The sequence below is a fragment of the Rhododendron vialii genome, chromosome 1a (assembly GCF_030253575.1).
Source record: "Rhododendron vialii isolate Sample 1 chromosome 1a, ASM3025357v1".
NCBI lineage: Eukaryota > Viridiplantae > Streptophyta > Magnoliopsida > Ericales > Ericaceae > Rhododendron > Rhododendron vialii.
The window spans coordinates 37,905,587-37,933,193 of NC_080557.1; the positions used below are offsets into that span (position 1 = coordinate 37,905,587).

Genomic DNA, 27,607 nt, shown 5'->3' on the forward strand with positions numbered 1-27,607 from the left:
GGGGTGGTCAATAGTTTCGTAATTCATTTTATTTGTGTTCAAAATGCGTTGCGCCGTGCTTTCAGACACAGGCAAATCCTAATTTGTATATATTCCATTCACATTTTGAAGAAAAATATTGTAAATTCAGTATTGCGTTCTAAACTGTTTTGGGCAGCCAAATGAGATAACATAATTAGTATAAAACCGGCAGTTTAATTTAGCCGTGTGTCCAACAGAGAAGTATGGAATTCACAAACTTACAAATGACGATCAAAGAAATGGATCAAAATAAAGCTGCAAGTATCTTACTCCAATTTGACGCTCCTCCTGGTTTTGAAAACGATGATGATGGATATGCATGGAATGATGGAATATATAGGAGAAGATGAACTAGTTTCTATGAACTGCATCTTGAGCTTATTAGAGTATCTACAATGGTTAATTATGTTTGTGATTGACCCCATACTCACAATCTTCTAGAGTCGCCACTGGGCTCATAAAGTTTATTATGGACGAGATATTTAGAAAAGTCACAAAGAGATCGCGTGGAATGTCAAGAACGGAATAAGGTCCGTATGGTGCATAATACAGGGCCAATCAAACCGCACATATGGGAAGACCCGTTCTAGATGAAGGTTTAGAGCTTGTCCCAATAAGTGAAAGGGGAAAAAATGACGGCCAATGACGTATTTTGATGATTAATACCCGTCAAAGACATTTTCAGCATTAATAAATGTTTTTAGCATGTCCTTAGCGGGTATTAATTATCAAAACACGTCATGGACCATCATTTTCCCGTAGGTTAATTGTAACCTCCAAAACTACTATATGAACCTTGGCGATCCTGTCACTCATTGTTAATTGATTTTTGAGCGGGATGCTCTAACAGGTTACATGTCAACAGATTGTACGGAAGATGAGGATAGTTGAGCCACAACTTTCAAGACAATGCTTCTCTTGAGAGATTAAGCAAATCATTTTCAAAAAAAAATTAATTAGGCAAAAATACATAAACACCCCCTCAACTATCACTTTTTTCCATGAGGATTCCATCATATTTAAAAGCGCCCATACAGACTCCCTCAACTATTGAAAACGAAAAAAATGCTAACTCCGTTAACGGAATGGAGAAAATGATTAAGATACATTTTTTTTATAAGACGAAAGTACATAAACACCCCTTCAACTATCACTTTGTTCCACGGAGACCTCCTAACATATATATTATACCCTTATTCTATCAATCGTTATTCTAATCGTTTTTTTCGTCTTATACAATTTATTTTTTTCTTACATCAATCATCTTAAAAGAGAGAAAAAAAGGAAACAAAAAATAGCCCATTTATTTTCAGTTTGGATCCCGGGGAGATACTTTTGTACACCTTTTTCTAATCTAACCCCACACGAAAGTCAGAGATAATGAAACGTATCTCTTTCCGTCTAGTAAAATCCACCTTCAACTTCACCAGTGAAAATTAAAAATTTTGCCAAACAAATTACTCCTATAACAATTTCAAGATTTAAAGGAACAATAAGTTGCGATCTTCAAGCTGCATCAAACGAGTTCCGAGCATAGGACTTTACATTAACATTCAATTCAAATTACCATGGCAAAACAACTCCTAATGTTTCGGTTCATTTAATTTTCTTTTCTTTTTTTTTCTCTGTATGAAATATTCATTGGTTATTGGGTTTTCATAATGAGTACTGTTATTGGTACCGATGGTACCGTAAAGAAAATGCACCGACGGCCACCGGACGGCCGATCCGAGCCGTCCAAAAATTTTAAAAAACATAACCGAGTGGGCCTATGCAAGAATCAATGGCATCCGAGGTGTGTAGGGTACTTGATCCGAGCACCCCTTTTTCGTCTATATATGTATATACGTGTATATACACGAAAAAAGAGTGCTCGGATCAAGTACCCTACACACTTCGGATGCTATTGATTCTCACGATGGCCCACTCGGTTTTATTTTTTAAAATTTTTGGACGGCTCGGATCGGCCGTCCGGTGGCCAGAGACGGCCGTCGGTGCATTTTCCCTACGGTACCAATAGGATTTTCCTTTCATAATTTACTCAATTTTAGAGCAAATGATACAAAATCGCTAAAACATAGAATGATCAATATTTTACTAGTTCTAATCTTAGCCTAAAAAGGCATATTCTTTAACTGTTAAATAGGTGACACAATAAGCATAACTAAGGTACCGTCTTCCACCAGATGTCAAGGCATAGCTCAGTGGTTGAGCTCGCTCCCCTTAGAGCTCTTCCATCTATCAAGTCAATAGTTCAACTCTCGCTAACCCCTCCCCTCCCCCTTAAAATAGAATAGATATTGAATTTTCCTTGTAAAAAATCAAAAAAAAGAAATCGTTCTTCCTAGAAATATAGATGGATTAGAACAGCCAATGGGACGTTTTGGCGCTCAAGACTTCCATAATTCTGAGGGCGCCTAGTACTATTGGGAGAATTCTCACTAAACAAATACAAGCACCAAGTGACAAATGGAAGAATAGAAAATAGGTAGTACAAACTTCAAGTGACAAAGCTAATAAGCATAATTCCTATTAAATCCAAAATTTCAAGAATCTGCGAACATACTCAATCTGACTGACTAAATTACATATAAGAAAATGCCTTCAAACATTTCATTACCAGAATTAAGTTGTAACAGGAGCTTCTTGTCATGTAAAGGACAACTCAAAGCAAAACTTAAATATTACCTACAAAAACAAAATTGAGAGACAAAACACCTAGCAATTTCTCAACAACAGAGAAAAAAGTACAGACTCAAAAACAGAGACTGGCGTGTAATTTCTCATATATAAACTAGCCATTTTTAATTGCCAGATAATTTAAACTTGAACCAGGAGAAATTTTCTAACAGAAAACGAAGACACCCTTCTCTGATGTCGCCATCCTTTTTGCAGGGGCTGTTCCAACAATCCTCTCCAGCTATTTATCACAAAAAAGATTTAACATTTTATAAGCAGATGAACGTAGACTAAGAAATGAGCATACTGTTTTCTCACGGTGGATACAATCAAAGAACAGAATGTTACCCGGAGCTGATCAAAACGAGAAAAAAGTACGGTGCATGTCATGCTATGGGAGCCTTCAAGCATATTGACAACCTAGAATAAATAAATGGAGAAAGCGTTTAAGAGTTTGCAAAATCCATTGAGATTTAATAAAAGTTCCAAGCAAAGAAATGTAGAATGCAATCTACTTTCTACAACTTATGCTCACCTCAGGGTAAAATTCTTTCCTTTCTGGAAGAGAATAGATAATTAAGTTCTGAATACCACGGACCTGATGAGAAGGAAAAGATAAAAACAAAAGTCAGAAATATTTATCAACCCTGCAGAAAAGACCATACTAATCCATAATCTTGAAGAAGAGAAAAAGAGAAAAATGCAGATAACCCAACAGGCTTCAGAAATAGTACTTCATTTTGCAACCTTTTTTGAGATGACGACAGAGACTCGCCAGTAAACATTTTCAATAGCTAGATTAAGCGGTGAGTATGTTTGTCTTCTGATTTTAGACTTTTAAATGGTTATATCATAATTAAATCCCTTATGCTTGATTATTTTTCCCCAGACGAAACTTTTTTTTTTTGATAAGTAAATAAATATATTAGAAAGAAAGCATTAAGGGAATGCCACCCATATACAAAAAGAGGCCACAAGACAAAAAGGCCCTATACACTTCCATGCGAAAGGAAAAGCTCAAACCAATCTAAGAATTGGTCAAGAGACGGATAACAATCTCTCTTGTCCCAGTGCAAATGTATGGATAAGGACACCCGTTAATGGGTCAAGATTAAAGACAGACCATAACTCCATTCCGTTCCTTGCCATAGTTTTCATAGTACCACAGCTGTGGCCCAGATACAAGCCACGAAGCCTACATATCATCTTGAAGAAAGTGCCTTCAGATGCACCAGAGCAACTGAGCAAGTGTCTAACACTACCTGTCATACTTCCAACTGTCAGGCAACATGACGTTTTGGTTTCACTCTAAAACTCGTGACACACAACTAGTATAAAAGGGAAAAAAAAGAAGCAGCAAACTATGACCTCTCTTAACCAGAAAACAAATTGGTTCAACCAATTGAAGGACGTTTGATAGAGCAACAATACCCTATTGACCACCACCTTTCACCAATATCATTCATCAATCACAAGGATGAAACGTGTTTTGACCTCAATAGCGACAAAGGATACCTTCCAGAGAGAGAAACCACTAGGTGTATCAAGGACTTGGATTACCCATGAGAGAGACATGGAGGGCAAGGCCCCCACCACAGCCACAAACATTCTGGGACATCTCAAATTGGAAGATGGACAAAGGGACAGAGGGAATATTAGCTCATGGAGGGAATTGACAAAGTCTGATGAAAATAGATTGTTGTGTCTAGATTGGAATGTCTCTAATAGAGTCTTTGAGGCCTCATAGCTCTTTGGCTGTTGGTAATTTGACTTGTAGCATATTTTGCTGGTTTGCAGCCTAGGTGGGCCTTGTTGCTTTTCCATAGTTGTGTTGGCCTTGTGCCTAGTTTGTTTAACTTACCCCAATAAAAAGGGGCAGGGGGAGTAAAAATGAAACAAATAAACCAGCACTTGCCAGGACCAATCACATCCAATGATCCAAATATAACTAAACTAGACAAAACAAATGCTAAAATTACTAAAACCGACCTTATATCTGTGGTAGAAATGAGCTCTCTCAGTGTAAAGCATGATCTTCCTGCTCCCTTGGAAAAACCAAACGCGTGCACGAGAAATATCACTCTGTTTTGTGTACCTACAAGTTTAGGGCACTGATCGAGTTATTTCCTGTTAGTGTGCAACTTGTGCATGAATCGATATTCCTTGTCACAAAGTAAAATACCAAAAGCATTTCAAAGATCAATATGCAACAACCTAAGACAAGCTAAAAGTATGGAGACCATATTGTTCTTACTCCCCCAACAGACAAAAGGATGCATCTTGTGACCTCAAGAAATTTCGAACCCGAACAAACTCGAAGTAAGAACTAATAAATAGCATAATCCCGCCCTGCATGAAGTTTTCAGAGACTTGTTAAAAGAAATTCACTTCTACATCGTTGATGTCTTGCCCAATGCTCAGGCATAACAACAATTAACTTCTTAGTGTCAAACAAAATATAAGCACCTGAACGGAATCTTTTATCTTGGGAAACACCTGAAATTAACAAACATATTCATATATAAAATAAAGAGAAGTTTCAAAACTCAGTATGATGAAGTACACAAGAACCTTTAAACAATAAGACGTGATCCTTATCTGAAACAAACCTTCTTAGCAAAATATTCAAGACGAGCATCATCAACATCAACTGCGGATTCTGCATCAAATCGCTCATAAATCTGCAAGGTTGATAAGTAGAAGAAACATAAGTCACAAGTCAACAGGTAAACCCAATATACTATAGAGATAAAGTGACTGCAAATCACAAGCTGACCAATCAAAGAGAACGGATTGTAAACACTTTTAATGTTGCAAAAGAATTTAGTATCTTATGATTTGTTGGATCAGGATGTATCCTGCAAGTACATTCCACTAAAGTGAAGGATTACATTGAAGCATACACACCTGTCGTACTTGAAGTAACACTTTGGGAAGAACACCTTTATGCTCACATACCAACTTTACCTGTATGTATACCAAACGGCTTAATATCACATGCTTTGCAAAAACAAACAAGTATGTAACTCCAGTCGTTCTTCCAATAACTAGGAAGATTGCATAAATCATATACAATGGTTTTGAAAGGAACTAGATTAAACTGGGGCATTACACTCTCTACCAGGATGGAGTAGAGTTCAGTTCTACTGGTAGTTTAGAACAATAACTACTAGAGGAAGATATTTTGCCAGAATAATATAAACACAATGAGGGATAAACTAATTAATCTTTTAAAAAATAAGGAGAAAGTTTGCATGTGAAGAAAATTGGTTATTGCATGAACAAACAACTACTTGAAGATCACAAGTACTAAAACTGGAAGATAAGCCTCAAACCTCCGTAAATAATAAGATTCATAACACATTTAGAACTGTACTGCCCCATGCTGAGCTGTTCCAAGGGCATCTAAAGTGTAGTGCTGTACAAAACAAAATGACGAAAATCAACTCACCTTTCCTTGGTAGTTAACACAATGATGATTGAATAACCCATTGATTTCTGGAGGAAGAAAGAACAAACAAAACTTAGGATCAAGTGTTTTCCAAGTTATTGATCAACGATGTAATTGTACACAAGTTCCAATCACATGCACAGATCAGACATACTAAAACGTGGTGTATATGTTGCTAGATACAACTTCAATATAATGGTCAAATTTCTATTTTAAACATTCTGGTTACAAAAGGCAGCATAGATAATCACACAGGCACCAATCTCTTTATTTTCACTGATATGTGGAGTTATTTCTGTCAGACTGAAGTTGCAAACACAATACCTGGATTTAAATAAGACCCCAAAATTATTGTTTGCCGATAGAACTGTGCATGTCCATCTAAGTACCTAATCAATTATAAAGTATTAAAAAACAGTTAATACAACTCTGCAAACTAAATGAAAAATATGGTTCAAAGGGATCTCCCCCTGTTGCTCTACATAGTTTTGATGATGTTAAAGACAAATCCACCAGCCTGTAGTTGCACCAAGTGGAACAAGCCAGTCTCCGAGGAAATAAGAGAAGATAAAAAGGGAAATTCAACTAACTAAAGAAGAAATAACGAAACCCATGGAAAAGCACACTAAGAAACAGAATCAAGAATATACCATTGTCTAATGCGCATTATATCAGTTGCATGCTGCTTAGATGGTATGTGGTTCAATTTCCCAATAACTGTATTTACATGGGACCAATTCTGCAAAAATTATGTTGGAAAATTAATCTTCACAAAACCTAAGGAAAAAGTAACTGGAAATTAAAAATATGGTAACTCAAGATATCACAGAGCTTACCTGCATTGCTATCACATCTGCATGATCAATTATTAAAACCTGCTCATACATATTTGGCTCAATCAAATCAGAGATTGGCAAGAACAAAGTGCGAAGTACAGGCATTGTAAGTTTTCATTTGGTTGCATTACTAGTCTTAATCTCTCTAAACAAGAAACAGGAAAGAAGTAAAGAAAACAAAGCAAAGCCAACAAGATGGCTGTACTTAATCATCCTCTTCATAAACGATATAAATTACCTCTATAGAAGAAAGATAATCAACGTCTTTTTCCTTCTCTACCTCGGCCTTCCCAATTTTCTAACAAAAGACAGTAAGAAGAACTGGAATCAATAGCATGTTTGAACACATACTACAAGCCATAGCCAATGAAAAGCAAAGTGCAATATATCATCAAACTTGTGCAAGCATACATACACCCAATGCAGTGAGAGTAACAAATACCGATTTTTTCCTAATTGAAACTCAGTGCTCTCCTAATCACATGGGAAAATGGGAGGAAGACTACATGACAAAAGAAAAGAAGGCACAAATCCCACATTTTGACAGGATTCATGCAGATTCCAGAAAGCAACAGCACAAACAAGCTGTAAAGCATGGGTTCTCCAAAGATATTACGGTATGAGTACCATGTACTGGTACCATATTGGTATGGCTCTGGTACGGCAATATACGTACACGGTATAGCAAGAACATAAGTTCAATGTTATAATAGTTGATTATGTCCGCCATGGGTACAGGGATGGGTTCTTCTACGGGAACAGCTCTGGTACGCCTAGAATTTTTTAAAAGTTTTTAAATTTTGTTGTATTTTTGCTCTGATTATTCAAATTTGATATTCCTACAACATTCCATTTTGGTTTCAGAGGAAAAGGAAACATTTCAGCCACTTCGATGGTTATGGAATCTAGTTCCTTCATAATGACAGGAATAGGTATTGATGCATTCCATTCGTTCAGATACTTCTACTTTCTGCAGCATTGGATCTCTAACTCAGTGCACTCCTCAAGTTTGTATGGGCATACAATTGACAAATGACAGATCCAACCAAGCACAGTAATGCTTATCTAGCTCCTCATTTCATCAAATAAATAAAATGAATACATGAGAAAAACCAAAGAGAATCCAATTTATGCATCAAACTGAACACCAATATTGCAAGGAAGAAAGCAAATGGAACAGACTTCATTGAACCTTTACCAAAATAGCCTGAATGTATACTGACCATGTAATTGTTTAGGTTTTGCTTGGTTACATTAGTCGTCAAAAAAATAAACAAATGTTTAACTGGATAAAGACCAAAGATAACTGGAAGGTCAAAAGACCTTAAAGACCTTACCGTGACTAAGCCAAGAGGAGAGGCAACAATCATGTCCGATGAGTAGAAATCACCAAACAATTTAATACTCCTCCTTGAAAACAGGAAAAAAAAAAAAAAGGTTCATTAGATACAAGGTGGTCAATATGGAGTTGAAGGACCATAGAATTGTACGACAGATTTATTTGCTTTTTGATAATTGTCAACACAAACGACCACCATAAACATGTAATTTTATTTTCCACAAATCAATCACAATATAAGCAAATCAAGTGAAAATGGTAAGTGCAATGACCTATGAAACATAGACACGCCAAAATGGGTGCTATGACAAACATTGCATCCCTTCTTTCAACTAAATTATGAGACTAAAGCTGGTAAAAGAAAATATGATAAACAATTCATCACCGTTACAGGCATGATATCTGGTAAAAAACATCCCAAAACTCCGGGGAGTAGAAATCCATCGGAAGGGATTCATTTGGTAGAAGTAGACCCAATGCCAAAAAAGGTAATTACTTCCTGTCCCATATGACTCCAGGATCACAGCACAAAAGAATAACCAGAATAGGCTCACAAAAGTTTCTTTAACAAAAAAATGATGGCATTAATGGCATTTCAACTTTCAACGGAGTCCTACTTGTTTTTGGATGGTTGTAATGAAAACAAATTTACCTCGTAAACTTAATGCCTATCATGAAATGGTCATTGTTATTCCCACCAAATAGAGCTTGAAAATCAGAAGGCTTTGAAGTCTTCTGAGATTTCAAATTTCCAATAACATCGCCTTCGTTGTCCTCATTGTTATAAGCCACTCCAGTTCCAAACTCATCAGAGAAGCGATCAAGGTTCTCCACATTAACCTGAGGAAGTAAGTAAAATTACACAAACAGAAGACCAGGGGGGTGTTTGGATGGCCTAGTTTTGCATTTTCTAATTCCCATTTTTGGATTTTGGGTGTTTGGTAGGAAGAGGGAAAATAGATTTTGAGTAAAATCCATTTTCCAATTTGGTGTTTCTAAAACAAAACAGATAATCTACAAAAAGGAGCTTTTTCAATTCCAATTTTTCCATTTTCGAATTTAGCCATGCAAAAAAGACAAAATTACCCTTTCTCTTTTCAGATAATTCCCATTTTGGCCTGGGTTTTGAACGTTCTCTGTGTACTGAATTATCAGTACACAGTTCTCACATACCACAGAGCAAACACGAGAAGGGAGAGAAGACGGATCCAGAGCACTAGAGGTTCGACGAAAGTGGGGAAATCATTCGCCTCTATCACGTTCTTGCGTCTTGTTCAGGTATTTTTTCACCTCCCCACCAGTAATCGTTCCTAGGTTGTTTGTTTCCAATTTGAGATCTGAAAATTTTTTTGGAGACATTTTAGATCTGGGGTTTGCGTGTACGAGAAAAGTACCCAAGTCTTGACCACGTCTCTCCTCAAACCTCTCCTTCTTCTTCTCCTCCACCTCTGTCTGAAAACCCAAACCCAAACCCAACAAAAAAAACAATCCGGGAAATCGAGGATCCTTAAATCTTCGAAAAATCTCTCCGAAAATCCCTACCAAACCGTAAGTGTAATGTGTTGGGTGTTCGTGCATGATAAATTTTTTTACTGGTAAATCCCTTTATTTTGCGACTCAATCTAAGTTTGATGTTGTTGTCTAATGTTTGATCTTTCTTGTATGAGATCTGATTTATTTTCCTGTCCTATTTTTTTCTGAGCCTGTCCGATTAATAGACTGAATCATTAGAAAAGAGATGAACGAATAATAAATATCGGTGTTGCTTACAAAGATCGTTAAAAACATGAAGTTAAAGTGGTTTTACGAATACAAAATTGTAGCAGAGTTTAGGAAGAACAAATGCCTTTTTTCCCTGCTTTGTTTGCAGATAGGTGAAAACCAAACTGGTGTTGACCTAGGGGCTGTTATTTACAAGGCCAAAACATGTTAACTGAAGGCAGTAAAGGTTAATATGGCTTTTCCTACTCAATTTTGTTTAGCACGGTAGACACTAGGCAGTTGACAGTAGCTCCTCCCACTCTTTGGTCAGGGCCTGTTATTTGCAAGGCCAAAACATTTGAGTCTCCCAATTATCAAAGGAGGCCTATGGCTATGCCTTCACATCAATTAATTCTAGTTCTTGTCCTGTTCTGATTATACAATGCTTTAATTCCCCCTAATGTCCCACCTTCTCTTGAAAAACATCTGTGGCCATACGGATATTACATCTCCGGCATTTCAATAATGAAGCTTGCAACCGGACACTTTTCTCTAGTTGTTGAACCAAAGAAGCAACACGAATTATAGAGTTATATTCAAGTGAATTAAAAACCTGACATAGTACATAATCTATTAATGCCTCTAGCGTATATTGACCGAACTTTGAAAGCAATTCTATAGAATTTGGAACAAATTTACCATACATCTCCTTAAGATAATCCTTAACACTTTTTTGATCTTTACTGATTAATACATTGATTATGTCTTGAGCAGTCTTAAACATGGATTCCTCATCGAACTTTATAGTCATGTCTTCAATCAGAATTTGGATATTGTATAATTGCTCATTTGATAATGGGAAATTCTTTTTTTCTTGCCTCAATAAATCGAGGGTTTTGTTAGGTCATTGTTTAGGGTCATTTGCTTCTTTATGATATGAATAATATTGATAGAGATGATTAAAGTAGTATTGATAGAGATGATTAAAGTAGTATTAATTAGTCGTTGAGATCCAAGTGGTTCACCTTTTCCTAGGACTATAACTAGTGTTGAAGGATAATGTCGTCAATGACAATTTTTTTCACGCTGTTTGTTGAAGGATAATGTCATCAAGCAGTAGTTATTACAGAGGCAAGAATGAGGCCAAGAAAGGGATTAACAACACCCCAAAACTCGTGTATATACCGATGGAATGCCGTTGTGGGATGAGGGCTGAAATTAAGATTGTCGAAGTAAACCCGGATACGAGGGGAGAATTGTATTACTCATGTTGTAAGCCAGTTAGAGAGAGGTGTGGGTTCTTTAAGTGGTGTCTACCTGTGGGGTGGCCAAGCATTGGAAACATCGGCGGGTGGGTGTCTAACGAACCTACCCGTGCAAGTGCCACCACTAACAGTGATGATGTTGTAGCACATGAGAGAGGTGTAATGATGGTTCACCAACAATTGGAGCATGTGTCTAACGAACGTACTCGTGTAACCACAAGTAATAGTGATGAAGCTCTAGCAAATGAGAGAGAGGTTATGCTTCGCCAACAATTGGACCATTGCCACTTGCTTGCAAAGGGGTTGATCACGTGCCTCCTCCTCGCAATGGTGGTCATCATCTTGAAATGACGTAGTAGTTTGTCGTACTATTTGAATGACTTTGACAAGTACATTTTATCGCACTGTAATTGAACTTCCCCTCTTTTGATCACGTTATAGAATGTTGTATTAGGGGATTTGTAATATACTTAATCAAATTATGTGAATTTTTTTCTTTTGACTCTAATGCTATGGTCCTGGATTCCTATACTTTAATACATCTTGTTATTTACTGATATGGAACAAATGTTTATCTGCGGCATGTGTTTATGTAATAGTGGAGACATGTCTTCGACTCAAACTGGTGCATCCAAGGGCAAAACCCCCTCAAGTGTAGCTAGTAAAGCAACGTGGGACAAAGATACGAGGGAGTGCTTCATCCTCATATGTGTGGAAGAGTTGGGTGGTGCGAACTACAAATCAGGAACCCAACTTACAAAGGTTGGGTGGACCAACGTTGTCACAAAATTTAATGAGCGAATGGGTAAGGATTGGAAAAGGGAACAACTAAAGAATCAGTGGGGTGTGTTGAAAAAAGAGTGGCAGCTGTGGCAGAACTTGGTGTTAGGTGAAAGTGGATTGGGTAGGGATCCTGACACTGGTGCAATAACTGCATCAGAGGAGTGGTGGGAGTTGAAGCTAATGGTACTACGACATCCTTCATAACTTTCCAATTTTATACGGTTTATATTTGTTTGTGAATATTTACAACTTACAAATCTAGTTTATGTTTTAAACTACAAGTCTTTTATATATTTGGCAGCGACATCCTGATTGCCATAAGTTTAGGCTCAAGCCCTTGGCATTGGAGGAAGAAATGCGTATTCTTTTTGGAAGCAACACGGCTACTGGGGAGGGATCCTATGCTCCAAATTCAGGAGTTATGCCAAGAACCCGAGAGCGACCACCGGTGGTTGATGTGGACAACATTGACGAGTTGTTGGATGATGATGCAACTCAAGAGTTGGTGCACCCTACAAAAGTGCAGAAACAGGTGGCTGTTGATGGCTCTGGTACGAAGAAAGGCAAAGGAAAAAAGGGTACGGTCACGTCAAGGCTTGAAGCCTGTATGCAACAAATATGTGATTCAACCGACAGTGCTAGTTCTCCATCTGTCCAGCGTGCTGTTGTTGAGATTCCTTCCATAAAAGAATGCGCAAACAAGTTGTCAGAGCTTCGTGAGTTCAACGAGGATGCTGAGTTATGGGCACAAGCCTTTAACCTTTTCAAGGATAGTAAAATCCGAGCCATGTTCATGTCGTGCCCCGATGATCTTAGGATGTACCACTTCATCACCCAAGAATTAAACAGGGCACGAACAGCTGAGCTTGCCAAAACTTGGTTTGCACCTGCCCCGTGATGGTTTAAGTATGGTCTAACCAATTAAGTGTTATGTTATTTGAGTCTGCACGTTGATTTGGATGGTGTTGAGCAAGGATGTTTAAGTTTTTCTTTAACTATGTTGTTTGCAACTTTGCACTTATGGTATCTGCTGAATTTTTCTGATTAGTTTTGGATTGTTCATGGTTCGGTTACTTATGTAGCACATTTGTTTATCCTATGGCTGGACACTTATGTTTTCTTCATATGATGTTCTATTGTGTGATTGTTTTCTGCTGCAGTAGTTGTTTTCTTCAACTTGTTTAGGTAAAATCAGTACAGTAGTTGTTCTCTGCTGCTGCTACTTGTGTACCACATCTGGAGCCTACGGCTGCTGTTAAGTTGTGTGGACTGTACAGGTCTTATGTTTAGTTATTTTCCCCGATGGTTACTGCTACTAGTTAATTTGGTGCACGGCTTCATAAGCTAGCAGAGTATTGCTCTTGCACGTTGCTGAGGGAGATGTGAAGCCATTTTTAAAAACCAATGTCTTGATTGGTTCATTGAAAAGTATTTATTTGCATGTAGTATCTACAAGAGAGTACTAGTTAATTGTTATCTACTGTCTCCTACCATTTTTTTATTGGTAACGGTTCATACTTTTTACAATGCATATTGGAACATACTTTTTAGAATGCATATTTTAACGTTGAAAGTAACGGTTCATTTTTTTTTTTGTTGGAGTAAATATTTTCCTTTTAATGATAACAACAGTAGGTGGTTTGAAATCTAGTGGATATATTTGCTCGTGAGCACTTCCGTACTGGCCAATTGTGTGATTTTTTTTTTGGTTGTTTTGCTACTTTTGAATTTTTTTTTTGTTGGAGTAAATATTTTTCTTTTAATGATAACAACAGTACGTGCTTTTGAAATCTAGTGGATATATTTGCCCGTGAGCACTTCCGTACTGACAAATTTTTTTTTTTTTTTGTTTTTGTACTTTTCATTTTCGTTTTGTTCCTACAACAGCCTATGCTATTGCTATTCCCATCATGTCTGTTCACTGGGACCAGTTCCATTTTTGGATTGTATTACCCCATCCACATATTCACCACTTGTGACTTGCTGTGGCAGAACTTTTGATTGCCAATTTGTTATTGTTTTTTTCCTTTACTTTCAGAGCTCAGCTATATTCAAACAAGTTGTTCACAGGGAGCTATTGCTCGTTTTGTTTTCTTCCTTTCACTGTCTCATATGACTTTACCTTCTTGTTTAGGCCTATATATATATATATATGCAGTATCCAAGTAGCCCAAAAAAAATACCATACCTTTGCACCAGTCTATCCTTTATTTATCAACCCAATATCATCATTGTTTTCCTCATTTTACTCAAATGGACGGAGATGGAGAATACGACTACGATATATATGATGAAGATATTTACGCTGATGAAGACCCGTACTATGTGGATGAATACAATTGGGATCCATACTCTACCGGAGAAGGATCGAGTGTTCCCATCCCCAAACCTCAATCAAGGCAGCAACGGAGACTAGATGTTGTAAGGCAACAGAGGAGAGTAGATGCTGCACAAGCCATTATAAACATCCACAATGATGCGTACATGGTCAAGGAACCTTGTCGTACATCCGCATTGACTGGTGCGGAGTGGCTCGCTGAGTTGAACGTGGGTCACCCTAAGCGTATGTATCAATCATTTCGTATGAGCAAAACCAATTTTTTTGCACTTTGTGAGTTGCTGGAGAGCCGGTATGGGTTGGAAGAGGGGGAACGAATTTCGGTGCAGGAGCAGGTGGCTATCTTTTTATGGATTGTGGGCCAACGAGCGAATAATAGAAATGCCCAAGAGCGTTTTCAACATTCGGGCGAGACGATATCTAGGCGTTTCCATAATGTACTACATTCCCTTAATGCCATGGCTATCGACTGGATTAAACCTTGGCCATGGCCTCGCGAAGAAGTGCATTCGAAAATACTAGGGAACAACAGATACTATCCACATTTTGCGGTAATTTTCAGCCTCAATTTTCCCCATATCCACTGTCTAATTGCATTCATAATATTTCGCATTAATACATGAACGTATATTGTAGAATTGCATTGGAGCAATTGATGGAACTCACATAAAGGCCCATCCTGAACCAGAGCAGCTATTGCGATGGATTGGTCGGAAGGGATATCCAACACAAAACATAATGGCGGCATGCGATTTTGATATGTGTTTCACTTTTGCATTAACGGGATGGGAGGGAAGTGCGCACGACACAAGGATATTCAATGATTGCTTAAGGAATCCAGATTTCAATTTTCCGGCCCCACGAGGAGGTTAGTCCACCAACTATTGCATCCCATTTAAGTTTTTTATATTTATTTTCATACTGTGTTCTCATAAAATTGACAATGAGTGCAGATGAGTTTTATTTGGTAGACGCCGGGTATCCAAATACTCGAGGTTTTCTAGCACCATACAAAGGTTGTATATATCATACTCCCGAATGGCGTAATGGAGCTGTACCAAGGAATGCATATGAAAAATTTAACAAAATACACTCATCCCTTAGGTGCACCATCGAAAGGACCTTTGGAGTATGGAAAGCGCGTTGGCCCTTGGTATGCGACATTCCCGTTGGGTACACCATGGAAACGCAAAGAGATCTTGTAACTACAACAATGGCCATCCACAATTTCATAAGAAGGAGTAACATGCCCGATATTCCTTTTGGCTTCTATGATCGGCGACCTAATTTTTTGCCTTCAGATGCAGGTGTGGAAACTACAGCACCTAATGGTCAACATGGACATGTGATCGTTGGAGATGATCAAGACATGGAAAATGTAAGGGCTTCAATTCGGGATTGGATTGTCTCTAACCGTATCCGTTAGAGGAGTTGTTCGGTGTCATAGTATATGTTTGTTCAATTCGAGTAATTTTTTTTAATCCGAACTTCTGTAATATTTGGTATTGTATTGTAGTTTGTAGTATATTTGTTCAATTTCTGTAATTTGGTTTAATCCAGATTTAAATAATATTTTGTGTTGTAATGTTGTAATGTTTAGATTATAAATTTCATCGCTTCTTGTATTGTTTAGTTTTCCCATTACTTTGGTTTAAACTTCATTGTTAATTTAATTTATAATTCAAAAACATTTTTCATGGAAAAGTAACAACAAACAATAATTGAAATAATAAAAATATAATTTTAAAAAAAACGGGGGACATCAGTTTCATGTACGTAGGAGAATTTCGGAATTAAATTTTAAATAAATTGAGCCCAAACATTATTTATATATATTATACATCATTATTAATAACCGGGGGCAACATAGTAAAAAACCAATCCATAATTCATTTTCATTCCATATCTTCCAAACACTACTCCTACTGCAAAATGCATTCTGCACATATCATCCAAACACTCTACCAAATACAAAATACATTCTGATCATAATCTCAAAAGCCAAAAAGGCAAAAAGTGAAAAATGAAAAGCCAAAAAGTTGCCTCCCAAACACCCCCCAGATCACCTAGTGGTGTCCCCACGCCCGCAGCATGTCCAAAACCCCACAAGGCTACAGAAATATCGTTCGTCCCTAAATGAGACCATTTATCCAGCACAACAATGCTTCATCCTAAGCTACTGGACTAAAAAATTGAACATGTCATGCTAGTGTCGTTTTTGTTACATGGTCTTGGGTAGAACTCAACCCCAAAAGCCAACTATTGAACTGAGGGTGCTCTCATGCTTATATACTTCATATTACTTTGGCACCCAAGCCATATGAAACTTCGCTTTACACCCTCCCTCACGTGTAGAGTGCTTACTCGGCAGCACCTGCCTCGTACAAGCCAGAGACATACACCCTACCCATCTCTGGTACCTAGCTCTGATACCATGTTACACGGTCTTTGCGTAGAGCTCAACCCCAAGAGCTACCTATTGAAGTGAGGGTACCCTCACACTTATATACTTCATTACTTTGTTACCCGGGCAATGTGGGACTTCGCTTCGAAGTTTTATCCTTAGATTTTACTTGTGAAGAGCTGTTTGCATGTCCTTAACATTAGAGTGGAGATGAAGTACGAATACCTTATGTGTAGGGGGGGTCAATTGTATCAGCCTCTTTATTACACGAAATGCAACGCTTGCAAGGGGCAAGACGATCAAAACCTGTACCAAATGATTACAAAATTATCAAAGTTTGTTATACAAGCTATAAGAAGATATGAAGTTAACATAATACTAGGTGACGAGCAATAATTTCTAACTCCAACCTACCCCATCATGCAAAAGCCACTAAATTGACATGTCAGTGTCAAGAAACCTAATAGAGAAGTTACAAACAAAGAAGAGCAACCACAAGCTTCAAAACAAGTTTATAAGGGACGCAACTGTATTGGTGAAGGGAACTAGTACACACCTAAGTGCAATACTAACAAGGTTAAGCAGAGGTAACCTTAACCAATAAGTCTAGGAAGCCAATAGTATGTGAAAAGAAGCCTCATCCATCAAAGGTGGTCCCCCTAGCTCACTTTAATGCACAAATGTGGGAAGACTGATACAAGAGAGTAGATGTGGAATCAACACTCAACAGCTCTCAACTCATAAATCGTGCCTCAAAGAGCTAGAGGCAGTTTGCAAGGCTGTAAAAGTGTTATTGGTTATTGCCCAATCCATTTTGAATTTCCAACCAGATTGGTCACAAAAACTTTTATTTGGTCAACAACCCCAGCCTTCGGGTCTAAGGTACTAAGGAGTAAGGACAGGACATAATGATGCTCAGTACAGGTTTGGTCAGCTTGACCATCAAAGGACATAGTTGCCCGACCACAAAACTCTTAGTACTTGAATCCATGTACAATCCTATATACCGATTGGCTGGTCAACAAATGCAGACACACGTCTAACAGACCAAACTGCCATCAACATGCAGATAAATCTTGTTGACCTTGACACAAAATCAGGATTCCACTAGGCACATACCGTGAAGTACTTCGGGGGTGTCCCCAAGGTCGCCATATTCAAAAGTTAAAGATGAACTTCTCCAAGCAGTATCTACCTTACATAATTACATCAAAGTCATGAGATTGCCAAGCTATGCCATTCAAAGCACTAGTATTATAAGAGATACAAAGTTCAAATCAAAAAACTCAGATGGGTATAAAGATTATACATAGCTTCTTACAAGCCAAATTTGCCTCGGATAACATTTGTTTACTCTTTTATGGCAACACAGAAATTCAAACTCAACAATTAACTAGCAGAGAAACACTGATACCATCACTAGACTTTAACCCATTGCCATTATACATCTCCAAGTCCACTTACAACCACAGGAAAGCACTAAGCATTACCTTAGGACGAGTGAACCCCTGGTCAAGAAAGCAGTCTCCATTAAGTAGCTCATCTGCACTTTCTTGATGTTTCGCCACCTTGGCATTATTCTTTGTCACTAGATCTCCAGTTCTGAATATATGATTCAGCTGCAGAACACAATTCTAACTTAGCACCATAAGAACATTTCAAGACGACAAGATCACTGCTGTAGAAATACTGAAACGGGATGAGGATATGTACGTACAGAATGCATTAAATATGCATCCATGACATTTGAGTCTTCTTCCATGCCTTTCAGATAAAACGGCTTCTTGCTATGGTGCAGTATATCCCGATAGCTGTTGACTAGTAAAATTGGTTGGCATTGACCAAGGAAAAAACCCACCACTTCAGAGATGAACAGACAATCTATGACAAACAATCTTCATATATTTGGCAAAAGAGCATAAAAATGGGGTGTCTCATTATTAGAAATTTCCTCAATCCATCTTATTAGAGGTTGTCCTACATCAGTATAATAACAGTTCCCAAGTTAGTTAATGAACCTTCTAGGCCTCCCCACTCATTCACCATTGTTTTCGAGTCTGAAGATTTAACATGGAGTCAAATATGGGCTTAGGAAGCCTTTCGGCCTCATTCAAATATCTTCTTAGTAACTTATTTTCCCTTTGTTCTTGTCATAGCTGAACCTTATTCTCTCCAGATTACAGCATCCAATTCTTCCGTCTCTCTCCCCATATGCCAATGAGGATTGCACGTGCAGTGCACACTAATTACCAATCGTTTTTGAGTAATATATGGTTTGCAGTCCAAAGCCACCCCATCTGTAGGGATGACCAAAAGAACCTGAGAAGTTATGGTTCCCAACCCTTTTATACTCTCATTAACCTAACGACGGTAAGCAAATCTTCCTTAGACACTAAAGCAAAATCTTCTTACGGTGAAAAGAATTTCATACTAAAAAGTGTTGTATAATAAAAATGAGTAAAATCAGATTGAACAAGTTTTAGCTTCCGTTTCTATATATTTTCCTTTCTTTCCCCTTAGTCACTAAATAATACTTCAGGCTTCGTCGGATGGCACAAATGTTGAGGAAGAATGAGACTGCTATTTTGAGTCGTTAGAATTCCACTGTTTGGAGCTTATTACCAAAGGAAAGTAGTTCTTGACTACTACTCAAGCTGGAATCACTTTAGAAAACTAAGCATGAATCGCCGACCCGCACCCAAAAACAAGAAAAAGACTAGTATAATTATCTTCTCTGTACATCAAGTTCTTCTCTGTACATCAATGTCTAAAGCAATAAACATTGCAGAGTAAGAAGAGAGTAACCTAAGTACCAAAAGAGCCGTCTAATTAATCCCAACAAAAAAGAAGGCTAAGTTATACATCGAGACTAAGTACAATTCGTTCAATTGAGAACACGTTCAACTACACTTACAAAGGGAGAAGAAATTTCTCTGTCTGGATAGATGAAAATCATTGCCTCCAGATGCCTTGTAGATGTGCAACCAATGCTTATATAATCTTAGCTTAAGACTATAGCCTGAGCTCAGGTCAACATCCTGCAAAATAATGATTAAACTATACCGTTATCAATGGATCATTAGGGAAAATAAATTACCAAGATAGATGGTCAGGCAAAAATTATATCTAGCAATAATAGCACAAAAGAATAAGTAGAATTTTAAATTGGTGCAAAAAAAATTTAAAAAAAAATATGCACAAAAAAGCATTTTTTTTACTTGGAAAAAAGGCACAACTTTCAAAAAAGAACTAAAATTTCGGGATGGAGGGAGTACTTGATACTAAACAGTTACCTTTGTAAGACAATCTCCTGTCCCCATCCACTTGCAATTCGGTATGTCAGATGCAGGGATCTCCCATTTATATTTCCATTTTCTCTTTGATAGATTATCACACTCTGTTTCCGATAACTTGTGCCCCAAGTGATCATTGAAGGAACTGCAAGAAGAAAACCACAGGTAAACTTTATAGGACAACTGAAAAGAAACAAAGATATGAACCATATGATGAAATCCAAAACTCTTGCGTCAAAGAAGTTGGAATGAATCGATTTCACAAAATTGTTTTTCTTCCATAAATTCATTGCTTTTAAGTAGCTAACCTCACTAGTGAAGTCAACTATTCTTAAAGCCTTTTTAAACACAAAGTACCAAGTTATGAAAATTGAACAATGGAACAAAATATTTTACAGAAAGAGAAAAACATATCAATCAAAGTAAAGAGCAACCTAACAGACAAGTAAAGCCTAAGATTGAATATCTTGTATTTCTCTTGAGACAAAAGGTTCATAGTTTTTCTTCTTGTTGAACACCCAAAGTGTATCGAGGCTGTTGCAGCAGAGAGCCAGAGAGCTGATCAACAAATATTGCATCGGTCGACTGGTGGGTGAGCCCAAGAGTGGGTCTTCTCTATAGCCAAAGTTTGAGCAACCCAAAGTATAGTCGAGAAATACAAAATACCATGGACACAATCTCAAGACAAAATCTTTCATGATCCATCCTGGAATTGGATAGAGAATAGTTGGGATATTTCATTGGGAGGGAGAGGTGGGGGTGACATCAGAAGTAGGATCGTGACATGCAGCATGGAGAGGTTTGAAAGTGCTGCACAGATCCCCACGCATGAGAGATGTCATACATCGAAGACTTATGTCCAAGAGTTGTACAGAGATAATAAGTTTGTGGGTGCTTTGGCTCTTAAAAAGGGGAAGGAATAAGGATACACAGCGTCGACTCCATAAATTTTGGTTAGTGGTGTCATTCAATAATATTACAGCAAAAATCACACTTATTATATTCTTGTGTACTTATAATATAATCAAAAAAATAAATCTGTACTTGCCAAATTATAAAGAAAAGGTTCATTCATACTATATTGATACTAATGTTTCAAAATACTATACAATAAACGAAAGGAACTTTATTATTGATGGACTGTTTTGTTGTTTGAAAAAGAAAACTGTTCTGCCATAACCGTCCCTGAGGTGAGCACTGTGTAATAATGAAGTGAAAGGAAAGAAGGTACAACTAGGAGTCAGTTTTCAAACAAAACGTTAAGCATTTCCCATGCCTATATGGGTTCAATGGGGGTGGGGTGGGGGGGGGGGGTGTGGGGTTTGGTAGTGATGTCAAGTCTCTATTGGACCTTGTTAAAAAAAAACCTCTAAATATTTTTTACCAAATTTCTGTCTAGTGGGTTCAACTGACACCACAAGTTAAATGTTGGCGTCGCCACTGAGGATACATAATAGCTCATGTGAGCTTTAAAGGTTGTTCATGTGTAATAACTAATGAGGTAAAAAGATGGGGCGAGCATCTTGGAAGCAAATAAATGGTGGCCAAACGGGATTTTTTTTGTAGCCAAAAGAGCAAGGATTTGAATTGGTAACCATTAAACGTTCCTAAGGTGGATGGTATGGATCCACCTTAGAAGATTTTTTATTAGGGAAAATGAAATTAGAAACAAAAAAAATAATAATAATAATTTAACATTGGAAAAGAGGCATTAGTTACCAAGCATCTAACATCGCAAGTATTATACATATTTTCCACTCCAGGCGCGAATCCTGCCATTTTTTTTTACCTACCCATGCTTCATGTTGCTTATGCTTTGACGCCAAGAAAGTAAAGCGAGCCTTAAGTCTCAATCACTTTGTTGTCTCCATTGAGTTCGAGGGCATCATATTCCGTGATATCCAAGTCTTTTTGAACCACATCAATTTCATTCTTATGTTAACAAATTAACCTTGATCTTATGTTATTCTCTCAGTGCGTAGCTTATGCTTATTTCATAATGATGATTTCCACCGGAGGATTCCTAAAGAGTAGATCCAACAACGTGCAGAAGTGTGTAAAGTTCAATAGACTTGTATGCTCTTACCTAGAGGTGGGAGATCTCTGGTTGATTTGGAACATTTTGTAACAGCCTTGTAAAGTGTTTGGGATTCGCAACTATTTTATGCAAGTTTTTAATCCTTTGTACTAAAGCAAGCATTGGTATCGGAAATAGATGTAATTACCAGGCAAGGTGAGGGTCCATGACTTGTCCTGTGGTCCTTGTGATAGCCACATAGGACATAAGCGTCCACACTAAGCAAACAAGAATTACGTTTTCAAAAAATTAGGAGGAATGGAAGGCCAAGAGGGGGAGAGAGGATATGAAATCTTAGTGAGCATGGCAGGAAATGTCAATGGATTAATATCCCTTAATTGATCAAATGTAGGCCTATATATTATGCATAGCAAGATACCTTTCTTGAATCCCCACATATTGAAACATATACCTAAAGCAAAGAAAGACCAACTGGTTAATAAAAAAAAAACATTGGTTACAAAACCTCATGCTGACCTGACCGATACCTCGAGAGCTGAATGATCATTAACTTCCAAATCACGTGCTTCATCTATCTCAGAACAGCTTTCATCTTCATCACCAACATTGTCGCTATGCTCACCCACCAAACCAGAGCCTTGTGGATTACTTTTCAAATCAAGACTTCCTGGAGACTCCTTGTCAGTTCCTAAGAAAAATAAAGATGTGAATAATGTCCAGACAAAAGACCATGTCACTCATGACCAAATCAAAACCATGAAAGTTGGCAGCCATGCATGCAGTGTTCTTGTATGCAAACTTATTTGATGTAACACCACTTATCCAAAAGGGGATCAAATTTTGCATTAGCAAGCTCTTAAACCACCGGTTTCTTTATGTGTTGGTATCAAAGAAACAAAACTATGGATTGTCAAATCCCCAAGACTGTTTCTCAAGACAACTCAGAATTTGCGGTTTGAGATATCCTTTCCATGACCTTGGCACAGAGGAGTAAACAGCTATCATACATTTGGACGGTGCTTTCTAGCTATAATGGGATGTGATGGATATAATGAAACTGAAGCTAGAATAGTGAAGGCAAGTACAGTTGACAGGAAGCAATTTGGAATATATTTTCTTATTTTGACTTTCCTTTGGCCTCTAGATATAGGATCATTGAAAATATTATCAACTGTTAAAGTTATTAATGACATTTTCTGTAAAGAATTCGTACTATTCAATCATGAAAAAACTTATGGATAGTGAAAAGGTCTTACTATTTCAATCCATAAAAAATCATACTATTACAATTATTTACAAAAAAAGAGCTACCACTCGACATCTGAATGGCCTAAATAAAATAAAGGTAATGGGCAGTAAAGCTGGAAAAATAACCTCCGGCCATACAAATCATTCAATGCCCTTCTCTACGTAAATGAGTAACAACTCTAATGCAACAATGTCATACTTTGTGTTCATAGACATATGAATAACGTGATAAACTTACTAGACTAGTAACTATTGAAGAATGAATGAAGACGTATAATAGCAAGGGAAAAAAGAACTGAAACTACGTCACATATTGATGATTGGTTATAGTAAAGTGTAGGCATGTAGTTTTCACCTTCATTGGAATCATCCTCTTCCTCTGATGCACGAAGAGATTCTAATTCACTCCCTGAATCTTCTTCCGTGTCACTTTTGCCTTCTTCTTCTCTTTGTCTACGCACAATAGAAGCAAACAGTGAATGTTTGTTTGGTATTACTTAACAAATGGGAGTTTGACAGTCAAAAATTAACAACTAGAAAATATAAAGAGAAATATAAACGTACATATGATTCCTTGCAATACATTAATTTTTCATTGGCAACAACATGAAACTAAACATTAAGAGAGGGAGAAAAATAGAACAAGAGATGAGGAAGGCAAGAAGTTATTAATACAACCATAATTAATCCATTTGCATCAACAACACACAGATGTATAAATAACATCATAGATTACGTGCTAAGCAGCAACCTTGACAGCTCAACCTATACAGAAAATGAACCAAGATTAAGGCTGACGCCAATAAATGGCAATCATGATATAATAATGGTTTTCTGCAAAATTAAATAAGGCCCATATCAGTGTAATTACAAAGGGACTTTTGTACAAACTCCGAACTGTGCAAGCAAAGAGTAGGGTCTACAGTTGACGGATAAGAATGGCCCTAAAGAGCTCCGTGTTCTAACGCAAACCAAGTGACTATAGCAATTAGGAGCTAAGGAAATATGAAATAGAAAGGATAAATGCTTGATCTGACTTACAGTGAAAGACCTTTCCTATAGGGGATTGTTGCACTCCCTATTGGGGCCTCGGGCACTAAAGCAACTATCAACAACCCCATCCCATTGGCTTCCCCAGGGAAAGACTCCAGATGTATGAATGGGCAGGCAAACGGATTGAGCGACCCCTACTTAAAGGTTTTCCCTCTTCAATAAAGCCGGGGGCAAAAATAATTGGGCATTGATACTTGGCAACTTCCAATCCAAGCCCAAAGTAAATTCACACAATTCAACTCGTTGAAATGCACCATAGCAGAGTCAATAAAGTGAATAACTCTCGATTCAAAAAAAAAAAGCGCAATAACCAAGTCAAGCTATAAAAGCCTGAAAATTTACATATCAGAAATAAGGAACAGACCATTAAATTTAGTTTACAAGTAAGAAACGCAACGGATAATAAACTTCACCGAAAAACCTGAAGACAAGTCAAAATTAACTTCCAGAAAACAAAATACCACCTCTTTTTATACGCCTTTGCGAAGGATTGGCTACCCGAAAGCGTCTTTAACAAGTGATCGTACATGGTCGGCTCTCTATACGCTACTTCTTCCTCTTTGGCTGCTGCTGCCTCTTCTTCTTCAGAAGCAGCGTTCGAATGTTCCTCGGAGGAATCCCCTGGACCGAATGAATACACTCACACCGATATCCACTTGCGGTGAGAACAAAGGCAGTAACTGTGGAAGAGTTTGCTCACCTGAATCGCTTGGGGAGGGTCTGTGCTCAATCTCATCCTTTGTACGCCTGTTTTTTCTGGTTTTACCGGATTCCTTATGTGGTTTGAGTCTCTTGAATCCTGCATAGAAGTAAATAAGACACGGAGACACTGATATTGGATTCGTGAATGTACGTATTGACGCAGGTTACGAATTGTACCTTGTTTTCTTCCAAAGCTTTGCTTGCCCATTAGGTTCAAGTCTCTCGAACACAATTCCCCGCACGCACAGATAGATAGAGAGAGGGTGAGAGATAGAGAGAATGCGTACGCGTGTTTGCTAAACTGGGGAAATTGGACCCGGTGTAGGAAACAAACGGAATGAACTACAGAGATAGAATGTGTGTGTTAAACCCTAGAAAGAGAGAGAGAGAGCCCGGAGCAGGAAACAAACGGAATGAACTACAGAAAGAGAGAATGTGTGTGTTAAACCCTAGAGAGAGAGAGAGAGAGAGAGAGAGTGTGGACCTTGTACGTGTGTTTGTTAAGAACTAAGGTTCCGTTCAGGAAATGAAAATAAGTATTTATTTTTTAAAAATGATAATTTTAAGCTTAAAAATTATGCGTTTACGTAAATAATTTTTCTATTCTTGTTGATCTTTTATACAATGCAAAAAAAAACTGAAAATTTATTTTTCATTTATATTATTTTTAAGTTTGAAAATGTGAAATAAATACTTATTTTTTAAGAAGGTGTTCTGGAACGAGGCCTAAGGTCCCGTTTGATTTTTTCGGTGCCGGGTGGGTAGATCCTACCTGGTACCAGCATGGCAAATTTGGACCGTCCAGTACACTTTTGAATGTTTTGGATTGAAACTATTTCTCTACTCTCATCCCAACACAATTCCACAGTGGGTGAGAGATAGGGAGAGTGCGTACGCATGTTTGCTAAACTGGGGGAATTGGACTCGGTGTAGGAAACAAACGGAATGAACTACAGAGATAGAATGTGTGTGTTAAACCCTAGAAAGAGAGAGAGAGAGCCCGGAGCAGGAAACAAACGGAATGAACTATAGAAAGAGAGATAGTGTGTGTGTACGCGTATGCGTAGGTGTGTTTGCTAAGAACTACGAAGGCCCGGTTTGATTTTTTTTGGTGCTGGGTGGGTATATCCTACCTGGTATCCATATGGTACATCTGGACCGTCTAATACACTTTTGAACGTCTCGAATTGAAACTATTTCTCTACTCTCATCCCAACACTTTTTCTCTCATTTTCTCTTTTTAAATCCGAGTCATAAAAAAATACAGTGGACGGCTTTGATGCACCGAACGGACACCGTACCCATTCAACACTGAAATTTTTTCCCGGTTTGATAATCATTTTAGCCCACGAGAATGTGCTCATAGTAGTAAAAAAATTGCAAGAAAGTGCAAAAAATTGCACTTTTTTTTTTTTGAAAAATAATAATGCAAAAATTGCTTTTGTTAATGTCAAAACTATTGTACATAAAAGTCTTGTATTTTGCATATGGTACAAGTTTTTTATGCACAACAATTTTGGCATTAACAAAAACAGTTTTGGCATTAGCACCACATTTTTTTTGTCTGATTAACATATAAATGAGAGAAAGTAGGGCAAATTTTATTGTACAACTTATTTAAGCATGGTAACATATCTTTCACTTTTTTGCTAAAAAAAACAAGGAATGTTTTAAAATTTTCTTGTGAAACTTATCACCTCTTAATGACAATTAAGTGTAAACTAGTAATTATAAGCATTTTCTTGCAAGGTTATTGTAAAAAAATCATTTTAGTCAAGCATATATAAGAAAATAAACTTTTTATTTCCATTTCAAGAAAGAGCAAGAACTTCAATCGATGAAATAAATAGTTTACAGGATACAAAAGCATATACAAATAAGAGCTACATGAGAATAGATAAAACTATACTAGCTCTATTCAAAATATGTTGTCCTTCTGTAACTGGTTCTTTTTGTAACTGGTTCTTGTAGAAAGGATGAAAGAAGCTCTCCTTGCCAATTGATGGGCGTGATCAATGTTCTTGTGCTGAACCTTCGGGATCCTTAAAAAAGAAAGCTTGAAAATCTCGTTTTTGAGGTAGTGCAACAAAAAAATGGCATACTTTATGGAGGTTTAACCAAACATTAACAGTTAATTTCAAGGGCAGAGCTTGGAATGAAATTGATGAGCTTGCAATGGCGGTGATGGGGAAAAGTTACAATGCAGGGGCCACGTTTACTCTCTCTTTGTACATACGGGCATTTCGGGTAACAGGAGCGGTTTTTGGATGAGGTCAGTAAGATTCTACTGACAAAAAGTATTGTACACATAACGGGAGGGGGCAATGTTGGGAACGAATTTAAGTTTGTTGTAATTTAGGATGGTGCGGGTCTTGTTTGGTCACTCCACCTACTTTCACGAGTTTGACTAATAGGTTCAGTTGGGGCGACTGATTTCACTTGTATTTTTATTTTTA

General features: G+C 37.5%; 3 protein-coding genes across 5 annotated transcripts; 2 read left to right on the top strand and 1 right to left on the bottom strand.

Moving 5' to 3' along the window:
- Nucleotides 1-2,526: 2,526 nt before the first annotated feature.
- Nucleotides 2,527-25,628, bottom strand: LOC131303331 (protein NUCLEOLAR FACTOR 1). Of its 3 annotated transcripts, XM_058330166.1 has the most exons (25): nt 25,329-25,628; nt 25,150-25,248; nt 24,914-25,070; nt 23,752-23,849; nt 22,665-22,836; nt 20,111-20,255; nt 19,732-19,855; nt 18,535-18,635; nt 18,308-18,436; nt 17,043-17,123; nt 8,979-9,166; nt 8,325-8,397; nt 7,226-7,285; nt 6,988-7,026; nt 6,802-6,890; nt 6,476-6,540; nt 6,152-6,198; nt 5,608-5,667; nt 5,310-5,381; nt 5,167-5,196; nt 4,955-5,049; nt 4,690-4,795; nt 3,236-3,298; nt 3,049-3,120; nt 2,527-2,941 (listed from the first exon to the last, which is right to left on the bottom strand). In XM_058330166.1, exons 1-25 carry the CDS (start codon nt 25,357-25,359, stop codon nt 2,867-2,869), a joined length of 2,271 nt encoding a protein of 756 aa, XP_058186149.1. In that variant the 5' UTR covers nt 25,360-25,628; the 3' UTR covers nt 2,527-2,866. The 3 variants fall into 3 exon arrangements, with proteins under 3 accessions (XP_058186149.1, XP_058186284.1, XP_058186220.1); XM_058330301.1 differs by lacking the exons at nt 24,914-25,070; nt 25,150-25,248; nt 25,329-25,628 and adding an exon at nt 22,567-22,599 and having other exon boundaries at nt 22,676-22,836; XM_058330237.1 differs by lacking the exons at nt 2,527-2,941; nt 3,049-3,120; nt 3,236-3,298 and having other exon boundaries at nt 4,684-4,795; nt 4,915-5,049; nt 25,329-25,561.
- Nucleotides 11,818-12,976, top strand: LOC131303681 (L10-interacting MYB domain-containing protein-like). The gene is made up of 2 exons (XM_058330702.1): nt 11,818-12,258; nt 12,377-12,976. Exons 1-2 carry the CDS (start codon nt 11,851-11,853, stop codon nt 12,971-12,973), a joined length of 1,005 nt encoding a protein of 334 aa, XP_058186685.1. The 5' UTR covers nt 11,818-11,850; the 3' UTR covers nt 12,974-12,976.
- LOC131303607 (protein ANTAGONIST OF LIKE HETEROCHROMATIN PROTEIN 1-like) lies at nt 14,267-15,870 on the top strand. The gene is made up of 3 exons (XM_058330589.1): nt 14,267-14,964; nt 15,050-15,281; nt 15,367-15,870. Exons 1-3 carry the CDS (start codon nt 14,329-14,331, stop codon nt 15,837-15,839), a joined length of 1,341 nt encoding a protein of 446 aa, XP_058186572.1. The 5' UTR covers nt 14,267-14,328; the 3' UTR covers nt 15,840-15,870.
- Nucleotides 25,629-27,607: the final 1,979 nt, after the last annotated feature.

Excerpts from the sequence above, each read along its gene's own strand:
- LOC131303681 (XM_058330702.1), top strand. The coding sequence starts at position 11,851 with ATGGAACAAATGTTTATCTGCGGCATGTGTTTATGTAATAGTGGAGAC. Across the intron at positions 12,259-12,376 it reads GGTGGGAGTTGAAGCTAATG|CGACATCCTGATTGCCATAA; the intron begins GTACTACGACAT and ends TATATTTGGCAG.
- LOC131303607 (XM_058330589.1), top strand. The coding sequence starts at position 14,329 with ATGGACGGAGATGGAGAATACGACTACGATATATATGATGAAGATATT. Across the intron at positions 14,965-15,049 it reads GATACTATCCACATTTTGCG|AATTGCATTGGAGCAATTGA; the intron begins GTAATTTTCAGC and ends CGTATATTGTAG. Across the intron at positions 15,282-15,366 it reads TTTTCCGGCCCCACGAGGAG|ATGAGTTTTATTTGGTAGAC; the intron begins GTTAGTCCACCA and ends CAATGAGTGCAG.
- LOC131303331 (XM_058330166.1), bottom strand. The coding sequence starts at position 25,359 with ATGGGCAAGCAAAGCTTTGGAAGAAAACAAG. Across the intron at positions 6,199-6,475 it reads GGGGTCTTATTTAAATCCAG|AAATCAATGGGTTATTCAAT; the intron begins GTATTGTGTTTG and ends TTCTTCCTCCAG. Across the intron at positions 5,382-5,607 it reads TGTTACTTCAAGTACGACAG|ATTTATGAGCGATTTGATGC; the intron begins GTGTGTATGCTT and ends TCAACCTTGCAG.